Source organism: Mauremys mutica, chromosome 16 (assembly GCF_020497125.1).
Source record: "Mauremys mutica isolate MM-2020 ecotype Southern chromosome 16, ASM2049712v1, whole genome shotgun sequence".
Classification (NCBI taxonomy): Eukaryota; Metazoa; Chordata; order Testudines; family Geoemydidae; genus Mauremys; species Mauremys mutica.
This window is the reverse complement of record NC_059087.1, coordinates 27,165,415-27,182,633: the sequence shown is the minus strand read 5'-3', so window position 1 is coordinate 27,182,633 and position 17,219 is coordinate 27,165,415. Positions and strand designations below refer to the sequence as shown.

The following is a 17,219-nucleotide window of genomic DNA, read 5'->3' as shown; positions in this document are numbered from 1 at the left end:
CCTTCCATAAAGCATCTGAGCCTAACCTAGGTTTCCAGAGGCTGAAAGGGTACGTATCGAAGCCACTGGAACACTGAGAAGTCTTTCAAAGTTGCACTGAAACAGTTATTTCACAGAATCGTTCTATTGTGCCATGAATAACGGTCACTTGTCCTATAGGGGGGAGGCTAAAAAACGCCCCCCTTTCTGTGCAGCTGCAAAATGCCACTTACGGCAGCAGGGATTTAAACTGATCCCCACTTAAAATGTAATGCAAAGCCTTCCTCTGAAAACCAATCTTTAATTAACAAACCAGCCCCTATTCTAAATCTAAATAATCCCTTTCCTTACAAAAATCAACTGGGAGTCAATACTGGCAGTGGAGTCCCAGGGACGAAGTCCAGGCAGCCCTGGGTTGAGCTCTCATTTGGCTGGGTAGCCTCTGGGCTAGAGGATGTCTAAACCGAGCAGCAATGTAGCCTCAACTCCTGCCGCTCCAGTTTCCTTTCCTGGGGCGGCAGGGTCACGCGAACCTTAGTGTACAGGATCCAAAGCACGCGTCCTCCAGGTGGGACGTTCCAATGGTCGTCATGCCTTCAGTGTAGAGAAATGGATACGTTTCCAGAGCTGTGCTCGCCAGGAAGGGAGCTCCATCTCCCTCACCTCCTGGTGGTGTGTCCTTCAGTGAGTCACTGGGAATAGAACTGGCCCAGCCAGCCAATGTGGAAAGTCTCATGCCAGTTGCTCACCTGCATCTGGCCCGTCCCACCGTCGCCTCTTGCCCCTTCACCATCAGCAGGTTGGCCCTGCAGGCTCATCAACCCGCTCCCACCATTCTCGCCAGAGGTGCTAAGAGACAAGATGGCGTCCGGCGGCGATGCCGTCAGAGGGCAGGGAGTCGGATCACCTTGAACTCCGTCAGCAAAGCTACCGTGAGGAATGTCAGGTAGTAGAGGAGAAGGCAGACTCCGTACCCTCGGCCCAGCTGGAAGCACTGAGCCGGCACTGATATGAAGGAAAACACCAGGCTCAGCCCCAGTGCTCCAGCTAGAATCCAGACCAGAAGACCATCCAGCTCCAGCTGAGAAGGGAAAGGCGAGAGTTAATTCTTGGTGCCACGTGGTTACTTCAGGGGTCAGTACATCAATACAGTGCATCAGCACTCTGGGTTTCCATACCACCAGCCAACCTTGTACAGCCAGGAGCCACCTGCCAGAAATAGGTTCCCTTCTGAGACTCCAAGAACAGGGGTTCCCGAAGTAAATCCTAAAAGGGCTAGGATAATCCTTGTCTCCAATGAGGGGCCCACCACTCTATCTGACTCTAGATGTGGTCTCTCCCTCCTTTCTCAGCTGTGTCTTCACCCACAGCTCCCACCGTAGAGCGATGGGTGTTCACCCCCAGCGTACAGCTACACGGGGGGGAAAATTCAAAGCGAACATTTACCAGCACAGAAGTGGAAGCTGTAACATGGACATTGGTTGTTTAAGCCAGTGCATCACCTAACCCTGCTCAGAGCAGGTGAGTAAAAGCAAGACAAGCCAACTCTCCGGTGCACAGGAGGAGCATGAAGTCAGCGAGAGACAGCCCTACCTTTACCACCAGCTGGCCGCTTGTCATCTGCAGCAAACAGCCCAGTCCCACTCCCACCAGCATATCTGTGGCCAGGCTCAGGGAAAAAAACCCTGTAGGAAATGGAACTAGCCACTAGGGGGCAAAAGTGGGCCAACAAACAGCTGGATTGTCTGGTGAGAAATGGGCTTGACCAGTCTAACCTGGCGAAGGAGGGAAGGAAGAGACAGCTGAGACCTCTCCACCCTGATTCCCTGGAGAAAGGGCTTGTTTCTCCACAAAGTCCTACAATCCAGGGCCTGCAAATGGCTCAGAGACCTGGGTACAGGCCGGCTGCACCCCAGCTCTCAGCTGCTACCATGATGGGGGACCCTACAACTACCTGAGAGATCAACTGAGCAGGAGTAAAAAGGGCACCTCTAGAGCTGGGTCCAGATGGCTCCTCCTGGGGTGCACATGTTCCTCCCCTGGGCAAATGGGCCTGGTTTTCCTTTCCTAGCCAGACTCCCTGATTGCAGGTGCTGAATGTGTATCTTTCAGCCCAGCCAGGGGAAACCTAGGGCCTTGGTGCTAGGAACTCCTGGGGTCTAATCCTGCCCCTGGCACTAATTTGCCATGTGGCTTGGGCCAAGTCACGATCTCTTTCCTCCCCTCCACCCCCGTTTTCCCAACCGTTCAGTATGGCCACTGCTGCCTACCAGCCCTGGATCCTACGAGGGTTAACGGTCTGCCTGCCACACTGAAAACCTGAAGTTCTAAGTCCAACTTAATCTGTGATTTACGATTGGCTCGGCTTGTGACTATGTTGGGCAGGGATGGCGGGTGGGTCATTGCACTAAAAATCAAAGCTAAGCCCATGCTAACACCAGGCAGAGTCCATGTAAGTTTCCTTGGCACAGCTCTGCCAGAGTGCCTCAATCATACATCCCCAAGGCTCCTTCCTAACCTAGGCTTCACTCTGGAAACAGAGGGCTCGTGCATCCAGCCACCCTACCCACATCACACCTCCTGTGAGGGATCCTGGACCAACTGCAGTTGCATGGGACTTCTATACGTGTCAGCATGCAGAGCTACACACTCCTAAGAGACGAGTGTGGGGTCTGCACCAGTCCGTGATCCTGACCCCTGTAGCTACACAGCTAGATGGAAAAAACAGGGAGTTGTAAACTTGTGCAGAGGAAAATCCCTAGGCACAAGTTTAATAACACCTAGCTTTTATCAGCTCTCAAAGCGCTTTGCAAAGGAGGTCAGTATTGTTATCCCTGTTTTACAGATGGGGAAATAGAGGCACGGAGACTTGCCCAAAGTCACCCAGCAAGTCAGTGACAGAGCTGTGAACAGAACCCAGGATTCCTGCGGCTCAGTCCAGAGCTCTATCCACTAGGCCATGCTGCCTGATTTAGCAATTGCCCAAAGGAGCTCAAGCTTGAAAGGATACTGAAGATGATGCCCCCAAAGCAAGCAGCGAAGGCCATGCGGGGGTATCCGTGCCGCGCCATGGTGAGGTCTGAGAAAGTGTCTGCAAAGGAAGAACAACAAACATCGTCTGCATGCGCCAGTGTTGCAGATGGCAACCTCTAAGCTCATGAGACTCAGCGTGAGGAAGGCTCAATCTCTACAGGTGGGCTTCTTTTGAGGTGTCCCTAAGTGGGATCTGGATGCTGCATGAATGCTTTTGTGGTTGAGGACTGGCTCACTCCTCAGCCATGCAGTCCCAGCCATGCTGCACAGAGGACGGTGTGTATCCAAAGGTGCACTGGAAAAGTCCTGGGGGAGATGCAGCCCTCACCTCCTGGTTTAGATGCAGGTTGCACCAGAAAACCATGACTCTTGTGCATGAGTTGGCACAGCCTGCTGGGAATGGAGCCCTGGCACCTCCGTGGAGACAAGCAGAGGACACAGGCTAACAGCTCCTAAGTGGTCTGTAGCACTGGAAGCTGCTTCCCTGCCATAACCTCCTGCTGGAAATGCCACCACGTAGCTACCGCCATCAAGAGCAGCGAGATCAATACAGTGGCAAAATCCTGGATTTCCCAATACATGGCAGCCTTCGGTGCCGGGATTGAAGGGGACATCCTCTATTAAGGATGCCACGTGTGCAAAACAGCTGGTGGCTACTCTTGGTGTAACGGTGGCAATGGAAGCCATAAAGATACTGCCACTGGGAGGCATGAATTCCAAGCTTAACCCACCACGTCCTCCTGTTGGAGATCAGAGAGGCGTGTGTCCTCCACCCACACCAGCTGCCAAGGTCACTCTGCCGGGGTTTGGATACAGCTGACTACACGCTGGACCCAAATTAAAGTCCCTCCTGCTTGGCCTGCCCCTGGCTCCAGAGCCAGCAAATGCTGCCCAGGACCGTCCAGCCTGCGCTGGGAAATCCGCCTCTCTGCCGCGCGCATGGATCCGCTCACCGCCGATGCTGTTCCCCCAGGCCAGCAGCGTCAGGCCCAGCACGGTGTTGCTCAGCTGGAAGACCACGCCTAAGGTCCGCAGGACGTTGACCACCTCCGTAGCGACTGCGTTAATCCACAGGGCGCTGGCCAAGAAACCCAGGAAGGCGAACACCTGCCAGGAGAGAGAGCAAGTGAGCGCAGGTCCACCCTGAGATCCGTGCCTCCAGGCTGGGTGGAAGAGCCTCTGGGGCAGCTCTGTAATGTCCTCCTCACCCCAGCGCTGGGGCATAGCCTGGCTCCCTCCCTCCCTCTCTGAAGGGGCAGTTCACCAGCTAGCATTGCCTCGCAGTGAGGCTGGGGTCCTTTCCCTGCCTGGCTTTCTCCACAGGCAGCCAGAACATGAGCCAGGCCTGTGGCTCTTCCCGGACATGGGCTGGGTGGAAGAGGGGCAGATGGGCCGGAGTGGGGTCCTCGTGGCCACAGAGCTGAAGGGTTGGGAGGGGCGGTGTCCCCCTCGGCCACAGAGCTGTCGGGCAGGGAGGGGCGGATGGAGGCTGTGATGCCAGGGGTCCTTACACAGTGATACTTGGGCGGCTCCTCGTTCTTTGTAGTGCAGAAGACAATAGCAGCCAGGAAAGCACCGATCAGGATTCCCAGGCCCCAGACTGGGAAGACCCCCTGGATTTTATACAGCCCATCTGCAGGGGGGTAGGGAGGGGGAGAGAGAGCCATGATGAGGATCAGCACGTCCAGGTGCTGGGAAAGCCTAATGCCAACTGGGCAAGGTGGGTACCAATTGCCCCTCAGAGCACGGAGGGACCCACCAGGGACCCATGGAAGGAAGCAGGGTCTCCGTCCTCAGCTGAGCTCAAGGATGGGCTGCCAGGGGCCTCCAAGCCCCCGAACCTGTGTCTGGTCAGGATCCTTCGTACAAGTTAAATTAGCCTAAGAGCTTGTTGTGGCCCCCGAGGGGCAGTTCTGCTGGTGCGGACTCCCAGAGTCCAATGCACTCCGCACTCTCCCCACCTCGTCCCCCAACACCACCGGCATGGGTGGGGCGGTCAGAGCAGCAAAGCCAAATCTACCAGCTGTAAAGCAGCTGAGGATTCCCCCAGCACTGAAATGCAGCCACCTCTGGGTGGGTTTGGGGTGGTGTGGGGGGAGGTCCAGTGCTGATAGAAACAGTGCACAACTATACTGGATTAGGGACATCTTGGGCTAAAACCCCTTGTCTTGATTTTTTTTCCCCTACCCCGGCAAAGCAAACAGGGCCTCTGCTCTCCTGCCAGCCCCCAGCACAGTGCTCAGTTCCTCTAGCTCACCGCCGAGAACGGCCGAGCGGTGCCCAGCAGACGCTGGGACTCGAGAGGGAAGTGGCCTGAGGATCAGTTGAGCAATGCCTCGACTTCCTGAGCGATCGCTCCAGCGGCCTTGGCCAGACACACGGTGCAGCTGCTGCGCTTGCTCCCTTCGATTCCAGCTGCAAAGCCGGGCGAGCTGCACCGCCTATGGCCGTGGAATGCCCACACGTGGGACCAGGGCTCTGCCAAGGGGGTACTGCTGGGAGCTCGCCAGGTTCTTACAGGCACCAGATTTCAGCGTGAGGATGCAGACCAAAGGGCTGGTGATCAGGTGCAGGCAGTTGAGGGGTCTTTTCCAGTTGTGGTCCTCCTGATCGGGATCCACCACGGGCACCGTGAGCAGCATCACGAACTCCACCGGCAGCTGGGAAGAGACCGCCCCCAAGGAGGCAGCTTACATGAGGTTGAACCTGCAGGTGGGCTTTAGAGAGCAGCCTTCTCCGCGCGGACCCCAGCCTCGCAGAACTCCCTCTCTCCAAAGCCAGAGGTTTGGGGGGAGAGCTCTCGTGTGGCCCCCAGCAGATCCCCACAGAAACACCAGCCAACGTTTTCAAAGGCCGATCCCTGCCGGCCTGTTCTCGGTGGGGGGAGGGGGACTCCCTTTTTGAAAACAGGCCATTTACAGAGGTGCCCAACCGTGGATTTGGGCTGCCTCCCTTTAGGTACCCAAGTTTCACTGTTTGGGCTGCGACTTCTGCGCTTGGCCTTCCCCTGCCTGGAGAGTTCTCTCGGCTAAGAGGAGTGTGAAGAGCTCACTGCAGCCCTGGGGGACCCAGCCGGACTCCTGTGAGTGACCCGGACACTTCGCCGGTGGATGTGGGGTGAGGCCTTAGAAAGTGACTGGTGGAGTGGGAGCTGGGAGCCTTCACTTCTATCCCCAGTTCACATCCAGGCCACCTCTGAGAGATTTGCCTACTGGACCAGCAACCCTACTTTCGTGTCCAGCAGATATAGGGCAGGCTGCTCCGGAGATGCATCGTAGCAGGCTCCTGACAGCTCAGCCAGATCGCTCAAGTGTCCAGCCTTCACGAGCTGCACTGTGAGAGGCTGGTCCCCTCTCTGTGCTGAAGGGAGACCTAGGATGATTCTCTACCCTCATTGGGAGTGGGCTGGCAGAACGAGAGAGGGGACCTGTCTGTGTCAGCAGCAAGGATGTTCTGTTTCCTTGGGTGTCCCATGTCTACGGCACGCCCCAGATTGCACCACAAGCCCAGCTTCCCGCCCCACACGCTAGAGGAGTCACAAGGGGCTGTGACCAAGGCACCTTGAAAACCTTGAGGAATCTCCAGTAGCAGGATTTCCTCCTCCACTTCCTGCGATCCAGAGGGTTCATGGAGTTGGTCAGGATCTGTAGAGTCCCCTCCTCGGAGGGGAGCAGGGGCCGGTATTCCTCCTCTGCAAGAGAGGCGCAAAGGCTGAGCTGGGCTGGGTTTCTTAAGCTTCACAGACTACAAGGACCTTGCTGGACCCTACGTCCCTGGGAGGCTCTTCTTCTTCTGTCCAAAATTTGCCAAGGGGATTGGTGCGTGATCAGCCCCTTTTGGGGACAGGGGTGTAAGTGCTCGTTCCTCAACCCAGCTCTGGCCTGGGATGGCTCTGTCCTGACACACAAGGAAAATCCATTCTCCCTGTTCACCAAGCCCCAGGCTTCCCACTGACTGAGCACAAGCACGGCCGATCGGGGAGCCACTGAAATAGCGCAGATGCTCATGGCCCACTCATGACGATGGAGGTGGACAATGCTGAGCATGTCCCGGTTGGCCCCTGCAGCCCCACCTGGCCAGGACAAGACCTACCGTACTCCTCGCTGTGAACGCTGGAGGAGAGGGAATCCTCATCTTCCGGGTCGGACGCACGATCTGGAGGAGATGAGAGAAGGGGGGAGGTGGGTATGTTGAAGGAGCTCGAGAGCGTGAGTGGTTTGTGGGGACCCAGGAGGCCTGATGGGTCCCCTGCATGGCAGCTCCCTTACCTGGCTGGCCGGAGCCGGCAGGGGACAACCCTTCCCCACGCTGCCGCCTGTGAATCCAAGTGCAGATCACGACTGTCAGAACGTAGAAGATGTACAGCCCGAGGTAGCCTGGCCAGAGAGGGGGAAATAGCTTCACTCTCAGCCTCCCCCGTCCACGCCGCCCGCCTCAGCCACAGGATCTCGCCCTCCGCCAGCCGCCCCTTTGCGCTCCCCCTGGTGGTGGTTATTGCCACTGGCTCCTCGCCCCCCCAGATCTGCCGGCTGCCGGCCGGTGACTTACTCAGCGCCCCCGCCAGCGTGATCCTCCGGAAGTACAGCATCGTGAAGGTCAGGAACACGGCCCCCATGTAGAAGATGGCATCCCTGAGGAACGGCCTGGAGGCCACCGTGAAGGGCTTGAGCAGGGCGATCCCGCCGGCCACCACCGTGGTCACAAACACGCCTGCGCCTGTGAACACAAACGGGGCCCAGTCAGCACCGCTGGGCAGCTGGCAGGAAACCGGCTCCCTGCCACTGAGCTGCTGGCCACCTCCCGCTGCCCTGGCATGTCTGCGGGTGGGCAGCTGGCGAATGGAACACACCTGGCATCAAGCCCAGGGCAGAGGGACTGGGTTGCAAAGCCACCGCTGAGTTCCTGCTACCTTGCGGGACCAGAGCCCTCAGAGCAAGGAGCTGACAGGCACGCTGACCCTACAGCACCTCCTGCTGGCCACGCCCTGCATCAGCACCAATGATTATCTCAGAGGAGGCCCCCCCATCTACTGGAGAGTGGGGCTGGGGGGACAGAAGTCAGGACACCATGCCCACCATGTAAGGATAGTCTATGCCAAGATGCTGGGGGTGAGGGAGAGTTGGTTAGCAAGGCACCGTGCTGCGGGCTGGTGCTATGAAACCATCGGGCCTGGAACGGATCCAGGGAAAACACCCCCCAGGAAGGAAGCTGAGCCATGGGCAGTGGAGGGAGGAGATATGCAGGGAGAGGGACTGACGAGCTGGGGCTGGGCCCGCTGGGGGTCCTTGGGAGGGGGAGGTGCCATTTCATACCAAAGAGAGCGCCGATAGCCAGCCCGGCAGTCCGGGGGTCGGAGAATGCCACCACAGCACTGAAGACATCGGGCGCGCCGTTCCCAAAGGCCAGGAAGGTGACGCCATGGAGAGGAGAACGTCAAGGAAGGGCTGACACTTCACTGTCTCCAATCTATTCCCCTCCCTCGCTCCCACCACGTGCAGACAAGCCAGCCCCGGGCCCACAGGAGCGCTGCTGCCTGCTCCAGCAATCCAGGCCCTTCCTGAGGAATTCCCACTGGGGGAGCACAGCTGAGAGCTAGTCTGATCTAGTGTGCAGCACACTGGACTGGGAATCAGGAGCTCCAGGTTGCACTCCCCACGCTGTCACTGGCCTACTGGGTGACTTCTGTGCCTCAGTTACCCCTTCTGTAAAATGGGGATAATGCTGCGGCCCTCCGTTGGGAAATGTCTCTGCATGGAAGCTAGTGCAGGGGACCAGAGAGTGACACTACCACAGCGATCAGAGCCGCATGGCCCCCAGCCTGGCTCTGCAACAGTGCATGAGAGTCTGGACAGCACCAACCTCATTCTGCTTTCATTGAAGTCCAGGGCAAAACTCCCTGTGGCTTCACCAGGAGCAGAGTTAGTCAGACCAGCACTGAGGCTTTTGCAAATCCCCTGCCCCCTTACGCCATCTCAGCCGTAGACCTCTGAACTCTTTGCAAAGGAGGGTGACTAGCAGCCAAGACCCCCTTGCACCTGGACTCACGGAGGCCACCCTCTTTTCCTGCCCCACTCTTACATACCAGCTCTTGGCTCAGAGGTTTGTCCTGTGGCTAGTAACTGGCTAGCCCAGGGAATGAAGGTTAATGTTCTAATGGGCTCCCCGCAAGCCATCATTTCCACGGCTTGGAAAACGTATCAAACAGCGCCTGGCTTTGGCCAGGTGGCCCCTTCTAGCACAGCCCTGCCACAAATGCCCCCCTCGCCCATAACTCAGCAGTGCCAGGGCTGGGCTCCCGCTCAGTCCGTTCTCGGCACGTTTCCTCAGGAGCTTCCTCCACGGTGTTTGAAGCTGGCCCTCACTGGCTTCCCCAGCCCGTGCCCCGGGAGATGGGTGAGCGGAAGGATACTGCTACGTTGTGGGCCAGTCTCAGATTGGTGGAGATCGCAGATAAGTTGGGGCAGAAGCTGGAGAGAGAGAAGACAAAAGCCGGTACAATCGAACGATTCACAAGTCCTGGAGCCGGCGTGGGGACAATCCAGTCTGCGTTTTAGCAGCGAGTAAATGCCAAGGCTTGGGCCTGGCAGGGGCTGGTGACCCAGTGAGGTATAAACAAGGTGCTGTGGAAAGTTCCTGCACCCCACTGCATGGACTCCCCCCTCACCCCCCGCTACTCCAGTCCCACCCTCCCTCCACACCCAGCTCTGTCGATGCCCCTCAGTCCTAACCTGCAGCCCCTCTGCATCCTAAGTGCAAACCAACAGCCACGAGGGTCCTCCACAAAGCCCGTCAACCTCATTCGGTTTGTGACTTCTTAGATTAGGAGCCCCTGTCTCTGTGGGGGACTCCTGAGAGAGGAGTCAGACGCTGCCAGCAGAGCACGGATCTGCCATCCCTCTCTCATCGCAAAGGGGGGCGTGCCTGGGGAATGAGGGTTTGAGGCAGCTCTGGCCATTACGGCATCCAGGGCAGCGGTTGCAGGGAGTGTAACCACCCTGCTGGCCACTAGAATGTGTCAGTTTCTAGCCCTGCTCGGGCCTTAACCTTGGCTGGACAGAGAAGTGAAGCTGTCCTGGCCGGGGGGGTTCTCTGCCCGCAGCACCCTGCTCCCACGGGGGGGAGGAACCGGGCCCAGCAGCTACTCACAACTTCTCGGCTGTCACTGCCAGGATGAGGAACAGATACAGCAGCCAGAGCCCCTGCAATAAGCCAACAGTGAATTAGCAAAGGGCGGGACAGGGGCAAAGATGAAACCCGGGGGCTTTTGGGTAATCCCCCCCCCCCCCAAAAAAAAACAGCGGGAGAAAAAGGGGACGGGGAGAAGCAGCTAATGTTTGGCCCTTAGCTGGACCCAGCCCCCAGCACTTCCGGAGCCTCTCCCTGCTCGCCCCTGGGTGTCCATAGGGCGAGGGGCCAGGTCACCCCATGGTGTGTAATGCCCCGTCTGTAACACCGGCCAGCGGGTGAGTCACTTCCTCCCTCCAGCTCTCCCTTCACAACCCTCCCTGCAGGGCCTCCCCGGGGAGGATCCTTACATAGAGGGTCACCGCCAGCGGCAGCAGCCCCGAGGGGAAGAGGCAGAAGACCCCGTTCAGGTAGTTGAGGAAGCCGCTGTCCGTTTGGCAGTCCGGGGTGCTCCGGATGAAGTGGCACCACTCGGAGCTGTTCCGGGTCCGCACTTCCCAGCACTGCCAACAGAGGAGGAGTCACAGATCAAGCTCCCGCCGAAAGCCAGGGTGCAGCTGAGGCCTACCCGGAAAAGCCTCGGCCACCTGGGCACTCTGAGCTGGTAGGTAAATGGCTGCAGGATGGTGTTTGTTGCCCCGTACCATTACCCTCATTAAGAGGCAGCATCGCCTAGTGGGTAGGGCACTGGTTTGCAGCTCAGGAGACCTGGGTTCTATTCCTGGCTTTGACTCTAACCTGCTTAGTGACTTTGGGCAAGTCACTGCCTCTTTCTGGGCCTCGGTTTCCCTACCTGTAAAATGGGGATGATAATAGTGGCTTCACTGGTCAAGTGCTTTGATTTCTAGGGCTGAAACGTGCTCTCAAAGCACTCACTCGTGTCACTTGTATGACAGTAGGTGCCAAGCAGCTGTGAGAGGCACTCCCTGCCCTGAGGAGCACACAATCTAAACTAAGACAATGAGGGAAAGGAAACTGAGGCACAGAGAGGGGGGCGTGACTTCCCCAAGGTCACCCAGCAGCACCATGACAGAGCTGGCACTGTTACAGGTGCCCATCACCCTGGTATCTGACGAAGGCCTCAGTGACACTGCTCAAAGGGGGACCTGGAATTTTCCAGCCACGCTGCACCCCGGAAGTGGCAACTGCGTCACTGTTGTGGAGACGAGGCTCCAGCATTTGTCTAAGGCTGGCCAGAGCATGTGGTGAAAACCCCACTTCTCCCATCCTTGCCGCCACCTGTGGAGCTGCACCTCTGTGGAGAATTACAGGTCCCTTTTTGCCCGCTTTGGTTTGGCCTAGCTACAGCGAAGGCACAGCCTGTGAGAACACCTCACCGGCAGCGGGGAGCGAACCTGGGCCCTCTGAATCTTAACCCAGGAGCCTCTGCTGCTGGTATGATTTATTATTTGTATTGTGGTAGTGCCTAGGCGCTGTCCCAGTCATGGATCAGGACTCCCTTGTGCTAGGTGCTGTACAAACACAGGAAGGAAAGAGAATCCCTCGGGGCTGGGGGAGGGGAGGGGACAGAGCACCGCCCTGAGTGGGTGTTGGTGATATACACCAGAGAAAGGAACCAGGTCTGTAACTAGGCGAGGGGGGCGACTGAGCTGCAGTCAGGTTCCCTGACATTGTGGTGTTTCTAGGGCAGACTGCTCCTGATGAGAATTTGTCACCCTCAGAGCCCTTGCTTGGGTGGAGGAATTTCTTAAATTCTTCCAGCCCTGGCTTCATGGGATCATTTTACACTCACGCTCACTCTCTCTCTCTGAAGGACCGTTGTGCCAGCCAGAACACAGCGAGTGTCGCTGGGGCAGCCCTTTGGGTAGGGGCAGGGGGTGCTCTCCCCTCTTTGCACATCAGGGGAGAGTGTGAGCACGGGGAATGCTGGGGTGTGTTTGCCTAGCCAGGAGCATGCAATGCGCCAGTGGGATATGATGAGCGACTGAGGGGAAGCCAGGACGTTGACATTGTGACATGAGTGCAGCCTGCCTGGCTGCTGGGTTAGAAAGTCCTCAGCGGAGACAGGATCACCCAGGCAGAGCTGTGTTTACAGCCTGCATCCAGCCAGACATTCCAGCACAAAGATAAAGGTGACCAGGGACGTTAACCTCCCAGCCTCATTATTCACCATTTAAATACAATGCCAGCATCGTTAATCAGCTGAGAAACACCCAGCTACTGTGCCCGGTTAGGCAGGCCCAGCACTGCCTGGCCTAACTGCATTCCCACACATGCGGGGAGCAGCCAGTCACAGATGGGTTTGATTGCTGCAGGAAGCTTGGTGTCTTTGGTATGAAAATGTCACTGCAGGGGGGAGTTGGGAAGACTAAAGCCAGTACACGCCCGGTCCAGTCCGCCTCAGGCCTGGCCCCCCAAAGGAAGAGCTGCGCTGATTTGTTTTCAGCCGCTGAGTTAGGCTGCTCTGGGGAGGGAAGGCTGCCGTCCATCAATCAGTCCTGAGCTAGTGCTAGATGCGAACGAACTGAACCTAACGGGACAGCCCAAGGTAACTGTCAGAAGAGATCAAGCTCCTAGGAACTCCCATAAGTTTGTGGATGCTGCTGGCATCCTTTCCAAGTCCTTCCTCCTCAGAGAGGCCAGGATGAATGCACAGCTCTCTCTCGCGTGCGCTCTGCTCCACAAGGACAGGTTCTGCTGGGGATCTTCACAAACAATCCGGAGGCATCAGCCGTAAGGTGCTGGATGGGTTTCCAGCCATGTGCTGGGCCAGCAAAGCCCAGAGTTTGCAGAGCGCCATCCTGCAACAGCCCAGCTTTAAAAGGGGCAGCGGTCTTGCAAATCCAGAGAGCTAGACTTGGATCTGTGCTTTCCAGTGGCATAAAGCATCTGTCTCGGGCCTGACCCTGCCTTGGGATAAGAAACTTTAATCCCATCAGTCTGATTAGTCTTTCTTCCATGTTACCTCCCTAGAGCTTACCCCAGTGGGTGTTCTAGGAACCCTCAGCTATAGGAACTAATGTACCATCCCCTCCAAAAGCAGCAAGTAACCCCCCCCCTTTACAACTGCTTTTTATTACTTGCTAAAGGACCCCGGTTCTCCTCTCGCACTCATGGGGCTTTAGCAATTTCAGAGGATTCGCTCATGATTTATACCAGTAGCTGAGAGTGAAGAATCATGGGGGTTAGAGTTGATACTGTCCAACAGCAGGCAAGGCTCAGAGCCAAGATTAGAATACAGCTCTTTCGGCTCCACAGCTAATATCTAACTCATGCCCTCCACACATGGCTCCTACCCCACGTCCTGCATCCACACACTCTCTAACTCACTGGGTCACAGCACCTCCCACACTGTGTTATCTGTATAAAAAGTTATAAGAACTATAAAATGTTGACGTTATGGGGATCACTTATTTCTTTCAAGCTGGCTGGATCTTTAAAGCGGCCTGGCTCAAATGAACTCAGAGTTGGACCATTAATGCTACCCTGGATCCCACCCGAGCCAGCAATTTTCAAGACCATCCAAGTAATGCATGTGGATTTTAGCACAGTTGGAAAAATCATGTGCTTGGCAGAACGCTAGTCTTAACACACATACACCACCCGCCCGATAACGAAGGAACAGGTCACTTCCGCTTAGCACCAGTTTCAGAGCAACTTCCTGACAAAAAACACATGGAAAGACTGTGGCAAAAGTCCCCGGCCTGCCAAACCAGCATAAAAAAAAATACAGGATCAGCAAATTTCTGCAACTGCTAGCCTTGGAGCAGTGGGGTGGGGGGGAGAACATCCAGCCAAGGGAGGGGCTGGACTACCTCCGCCAGCACCAGCCAGCCTGGGGAATTCATAACCCTGTAATTCAGGGAGATGTTGTCCCACGACCAGGTCAATGATGGCTAACGCCAGAGCATTAATGTGCGGTTGGGAAGCAGTTGCATTGCTCCCCAGCAGCCTGTCTCAATCATTTCCTCTCGTTAATGCTCTACTCAATGGCATAATATTACACCGCACGCTAACAAATCGGTAAATGGAACTTCTGCTTGGCTGGTCTGACATCGACCTGCTGACTCAGCGGGGGCCTGTGACCAAATCAAGCAGGACAGGTCGATATGTTAATGAGCTTTGACCAGAGGCCGCTATTTCTTCCTCCAGGCCTCTCTATAGGGGGACTGTGGGCAGGGGCAGGTCGCTCACCCTTCCTATCCTATCGCTCATTTATTTACTAGCATGAACACTGACCTCACTTCTCTTACTAATACAGATGTGACCCGTGCAGTGCCCAGTCAGTATCCTGCCGGCTCGCTTGCCCATGGCAGCTTGTGGGTAGGTGCAGGCACAAATGCCATCCCCCCGTTTGTCTTGGAACTGCAAATGCTGCGCTCACTTCCAGCTAATCTCTCATGGTCTCTGCAAACCAAGTGCAGCACGGCTGCTGCTCCAGGATAATACCAGCTCTTCGCCGGTGCTTTCCACCCGTACGGCTCAGAGCACTGTACAAATAGGTCAGGTTGTAGCGCCCCAGTGAAGACCTGTAACAGTCCCACCCCTATGCTCTGCTGGAGCAATTCCCTTCTCTGGAGGAGCCACATTAGGTACCACAGGGAGGGCTGTATTAGCCACGCACTAGAAGTTATTCTCAGCTGATGCCAATGTAGCGCTGCTGATTTACACCAGCAGAGAATCTGGCCCCAGATCTTTAACATCCTGAGGAAGTTTTCTAGCACTTTTCTAGGGCTCTGTCAATCTGAACTGTCCCTGTACCCAAAGATCTCAGATACTTACATCTGCAGGCCTGTCCTGGTGCTGGGCATACCGGATGCCATCAGACTTGCTCCCGATTTCCAGCTGGGGGGGCATTCGGCTCCCAACACCCCGTGATCCAGCGTCAGCTCCAGAAGCACCAGCCCCGCAGCTCAGCGTCCAAAGCACCCCCAGAATGCAGGAAGCCCTCTGGCCCACAGGCCCCAGGGCCATCCCGACGCAGTGTCTGGGCTCTCCCCCTAAAGCCAGGCCCTGGGCTTACGGCACCTCGGCTTCTCTGCCTGGATCAGTCGCCTCCAACATCTGTTTCCTTGGGTGTCTGGGACGTTTGGTCAGTTTTGCAATTTCAGCCGTTGATGGAAACAGAGAAGTAACCCAGCGGCTAATGAATGTTTTTTACCGCAGCAATGCCTGGGATTCCTTTATACGCCGCTTCCCTTGCGGAGAGAAGAAGGCGAAGACACTAAAGTAGGCAGAGCTCCTTAACTCCACTCTCAGCATCCGGGCAGGAGCCAAAGATGAACAAATACAAGGAAGTTTAAAAAAAAAAAAAAAAAAACTACAGCGAAAGTAAAGCAGGCAGCATGTCCTCCCCCTCGGCCCAGCCCTGTCCTGCCCGCAGCATGGCAGGGACCGTGGCTGGCTCCTGTCTGACCAGCCCCAGGACCCTTCAAAGCCCCCGGCCCATTCTGCAGGCACAGAGGCCTGGGCCCTCCTGCACTTTGTGGCTGGGGCGGCGGAGTCGCCGCCCGGTTTCATCTGCAGTTGTGCAGCCCAGGGGAGGGAGGGGTGACCGGGCCGGGGGGTTATATCCAGGCCGCAGGACGCCGCAGGGAGGCGAAGGGAAATCTGGTCCCCCCCGCAGCTGGAAAGGTGTCACCGAAGCCTGTGGACTTTTCGTCCTCCCCGCCCGGGGCTTGCAAAACGGCCGCCTCAGCAGCACGCCGGGGAGCAAACACGGCTGCGGGGGGGCCCGGCGGGGCTGTCAGCGGTGACCCCGGGCGCCCGCGCGGCGGGACAGAACTTGGACATTGCAAAAGCTGAACCGGGCCACCCCTGAGCTCACCGGCTCTGGACCCTGAGCCGCGGCGCCGGGGCAGCTCGGGCGCGGCTAATCCGGGCCATAAACTTTCCAAATACGAACCCCCGGGCCGGGCCGGGGCCGGAGCCGGAGCGAGCCGCCCTCCCCGCAGCCAGATCCGGGCTGAATTGCGATGCTCGCCCGCCGGCTTCCTGCACGGGGCCGGGCTAACGCGCGGCCGGGCTGCCGAGCCCCCTCCGCCTCTTCCCTCTTCAGACACGGACAGGGCCAGCCTCTCTTAAAGGGCCAGGCTCCCTTTTCCTCCCGCTGCCCCCCACAGATCTCCACACAAACTCTGAACAGAAATGGTTGGGGGCGGGGGTCATGCCTCTGGAGTTTAATAATTTTCCTCTTTACGCCTCCCCCTACTCCTCTAACAATAATCACCTTAGCCATCTCAGCCTGCTTTACAAAGGTGGGTCAATAGCAACACCCTCCTCCTTCTCAGGGGGAAACTGAGGCACAGAGCGGGGCACTGACGACAGCAGGTAGGCAGCCAGTGACAGAGCTAGGGATGGCATCTGAGCTGACTGGAGATGGACGGGGAACGGTTTCCCCATTCGGTTACGTTTTTGAGATGTTGGGACGTTATTCCCATCCCAATGTGGGATGAAATATCTAAATTTTGAAGTATCAGAGGGGGAGCCGTGTTAGTCTGGAGCTGTAAAAAGCGACACAGAGTCCTGGGGCACCTTATAGACTAACAGATGTATTGGAGCATAAACTTTCACGGGTGAATCCGCACTTCGTCAGACGCGTGCCGTGCTCCAATAAGTCTGTCAGTCTGTAAGGTGCCCCAGGACTCTTTGTCGCTTTTTACTAAATTTTGAAAATGTTCATAGACTGAAAATCCCTCCAAAAGTTGGTTCAGGTCAATCCAAACCTTTTGTTTTGATTTCAACCATTTTTTGTTTGTTTATTTGTTTGAAAGTCCTATAATGTAGTTTACATTTTGAACCAGAAAGTCGTTTCAAACTGGAAAACTGAACATTTTCATGTAGAAAATGTTGAAAACGGGACATTCCACTGATTTTGAAGCTTTTTATTTTTCTAACATTCTTCAAGTTGAGAAATGTGTCAGCACTGACCATTGCCTGCGAAAGGTTTTGGCAAACTGGCTTTGCCAATGAAAAATTCCCAACAGGCTCTAGCCCTGAGCTTGCAAATGGCCAGTGCTCATGGGAGTAGTTAACACACGTGCGGGACTGGGGCCTATACC

The 17,219-nt window shown here is 56.5% G+C and overlaps 1 protein-coding gene across 6 annotated transcripts in view; it reads right to left on the bottom strand.

The window, feature by feature from the left end:
• SLC8B1 (solute carrier family 8 member B1) overlaps positions 1–16,191 on the bottom strand; it is a 54,902-nt gene extending 38,711 nt beyond the window's left edge. For 3 of the 6 annotated variants that reach the window (XM_044989466.1, XM_044989467.1, XR_006573812.1), the window contains exons 1-14: positions 14,941–16,191; positions 10,548–10,700; positions 10,159–10,211; positions 9,422–9,479; positions 8,325–8,430; positions 7,561–7,728; positions 7,281–7,388; positions 7,105–7,167; positions 6,573–6,703; positions 5,531–5,672; positions 4,524–4,645; positions 3,966–4,119; positions 2,990–3,070; positions 1,573–1,637 (exon numbers count right to left, since the gene is read on the bottom strand). In XM_044989466.1, coding sequence (XP_044845401.1) covers positions 1,573–1,637; positions 2,990–3,070; positions 3,966–4,119; positions 4,524–4,645; positions 5,531–5,672; positions 6,573–6,703; positions 7,105–7,167; positions 7,281–7,388; positions 7,561–7,728; positions 8,325–8,430; positions 9,422–9,479; positions 10,159–10,211; positions 10,548–10,700; positions 14,941–15,132 — 1,596 coding nt within the window. In that variant the 5' untranslated portion in view covers positions 15,133–16,191. Of the gene's footprint in view, positions 1–126; positions 1,189–1,572; positions 1,638–2,989; positions 3,071–3,965; positions 4,120–4,523; positions 4,646–5,530; positions 5,673–6,572; positions 6,704–7,104; positions 7,168–7,280; positions 7,389–7,560; positions 7,729–8,324; positions 8,431–9,421; positions 9,480–10,158; positions 10,212–10,547; positions 10,701–14,940 lie in introns of those variants that run through there. The other 3 variants (XM_044989470.1, XM_044989471.1, XM_044989468.1) reach the window with 3 other exon arrangements.
• Positions 16,192–17,219: the final 1,028 nt, after the last annotated feature.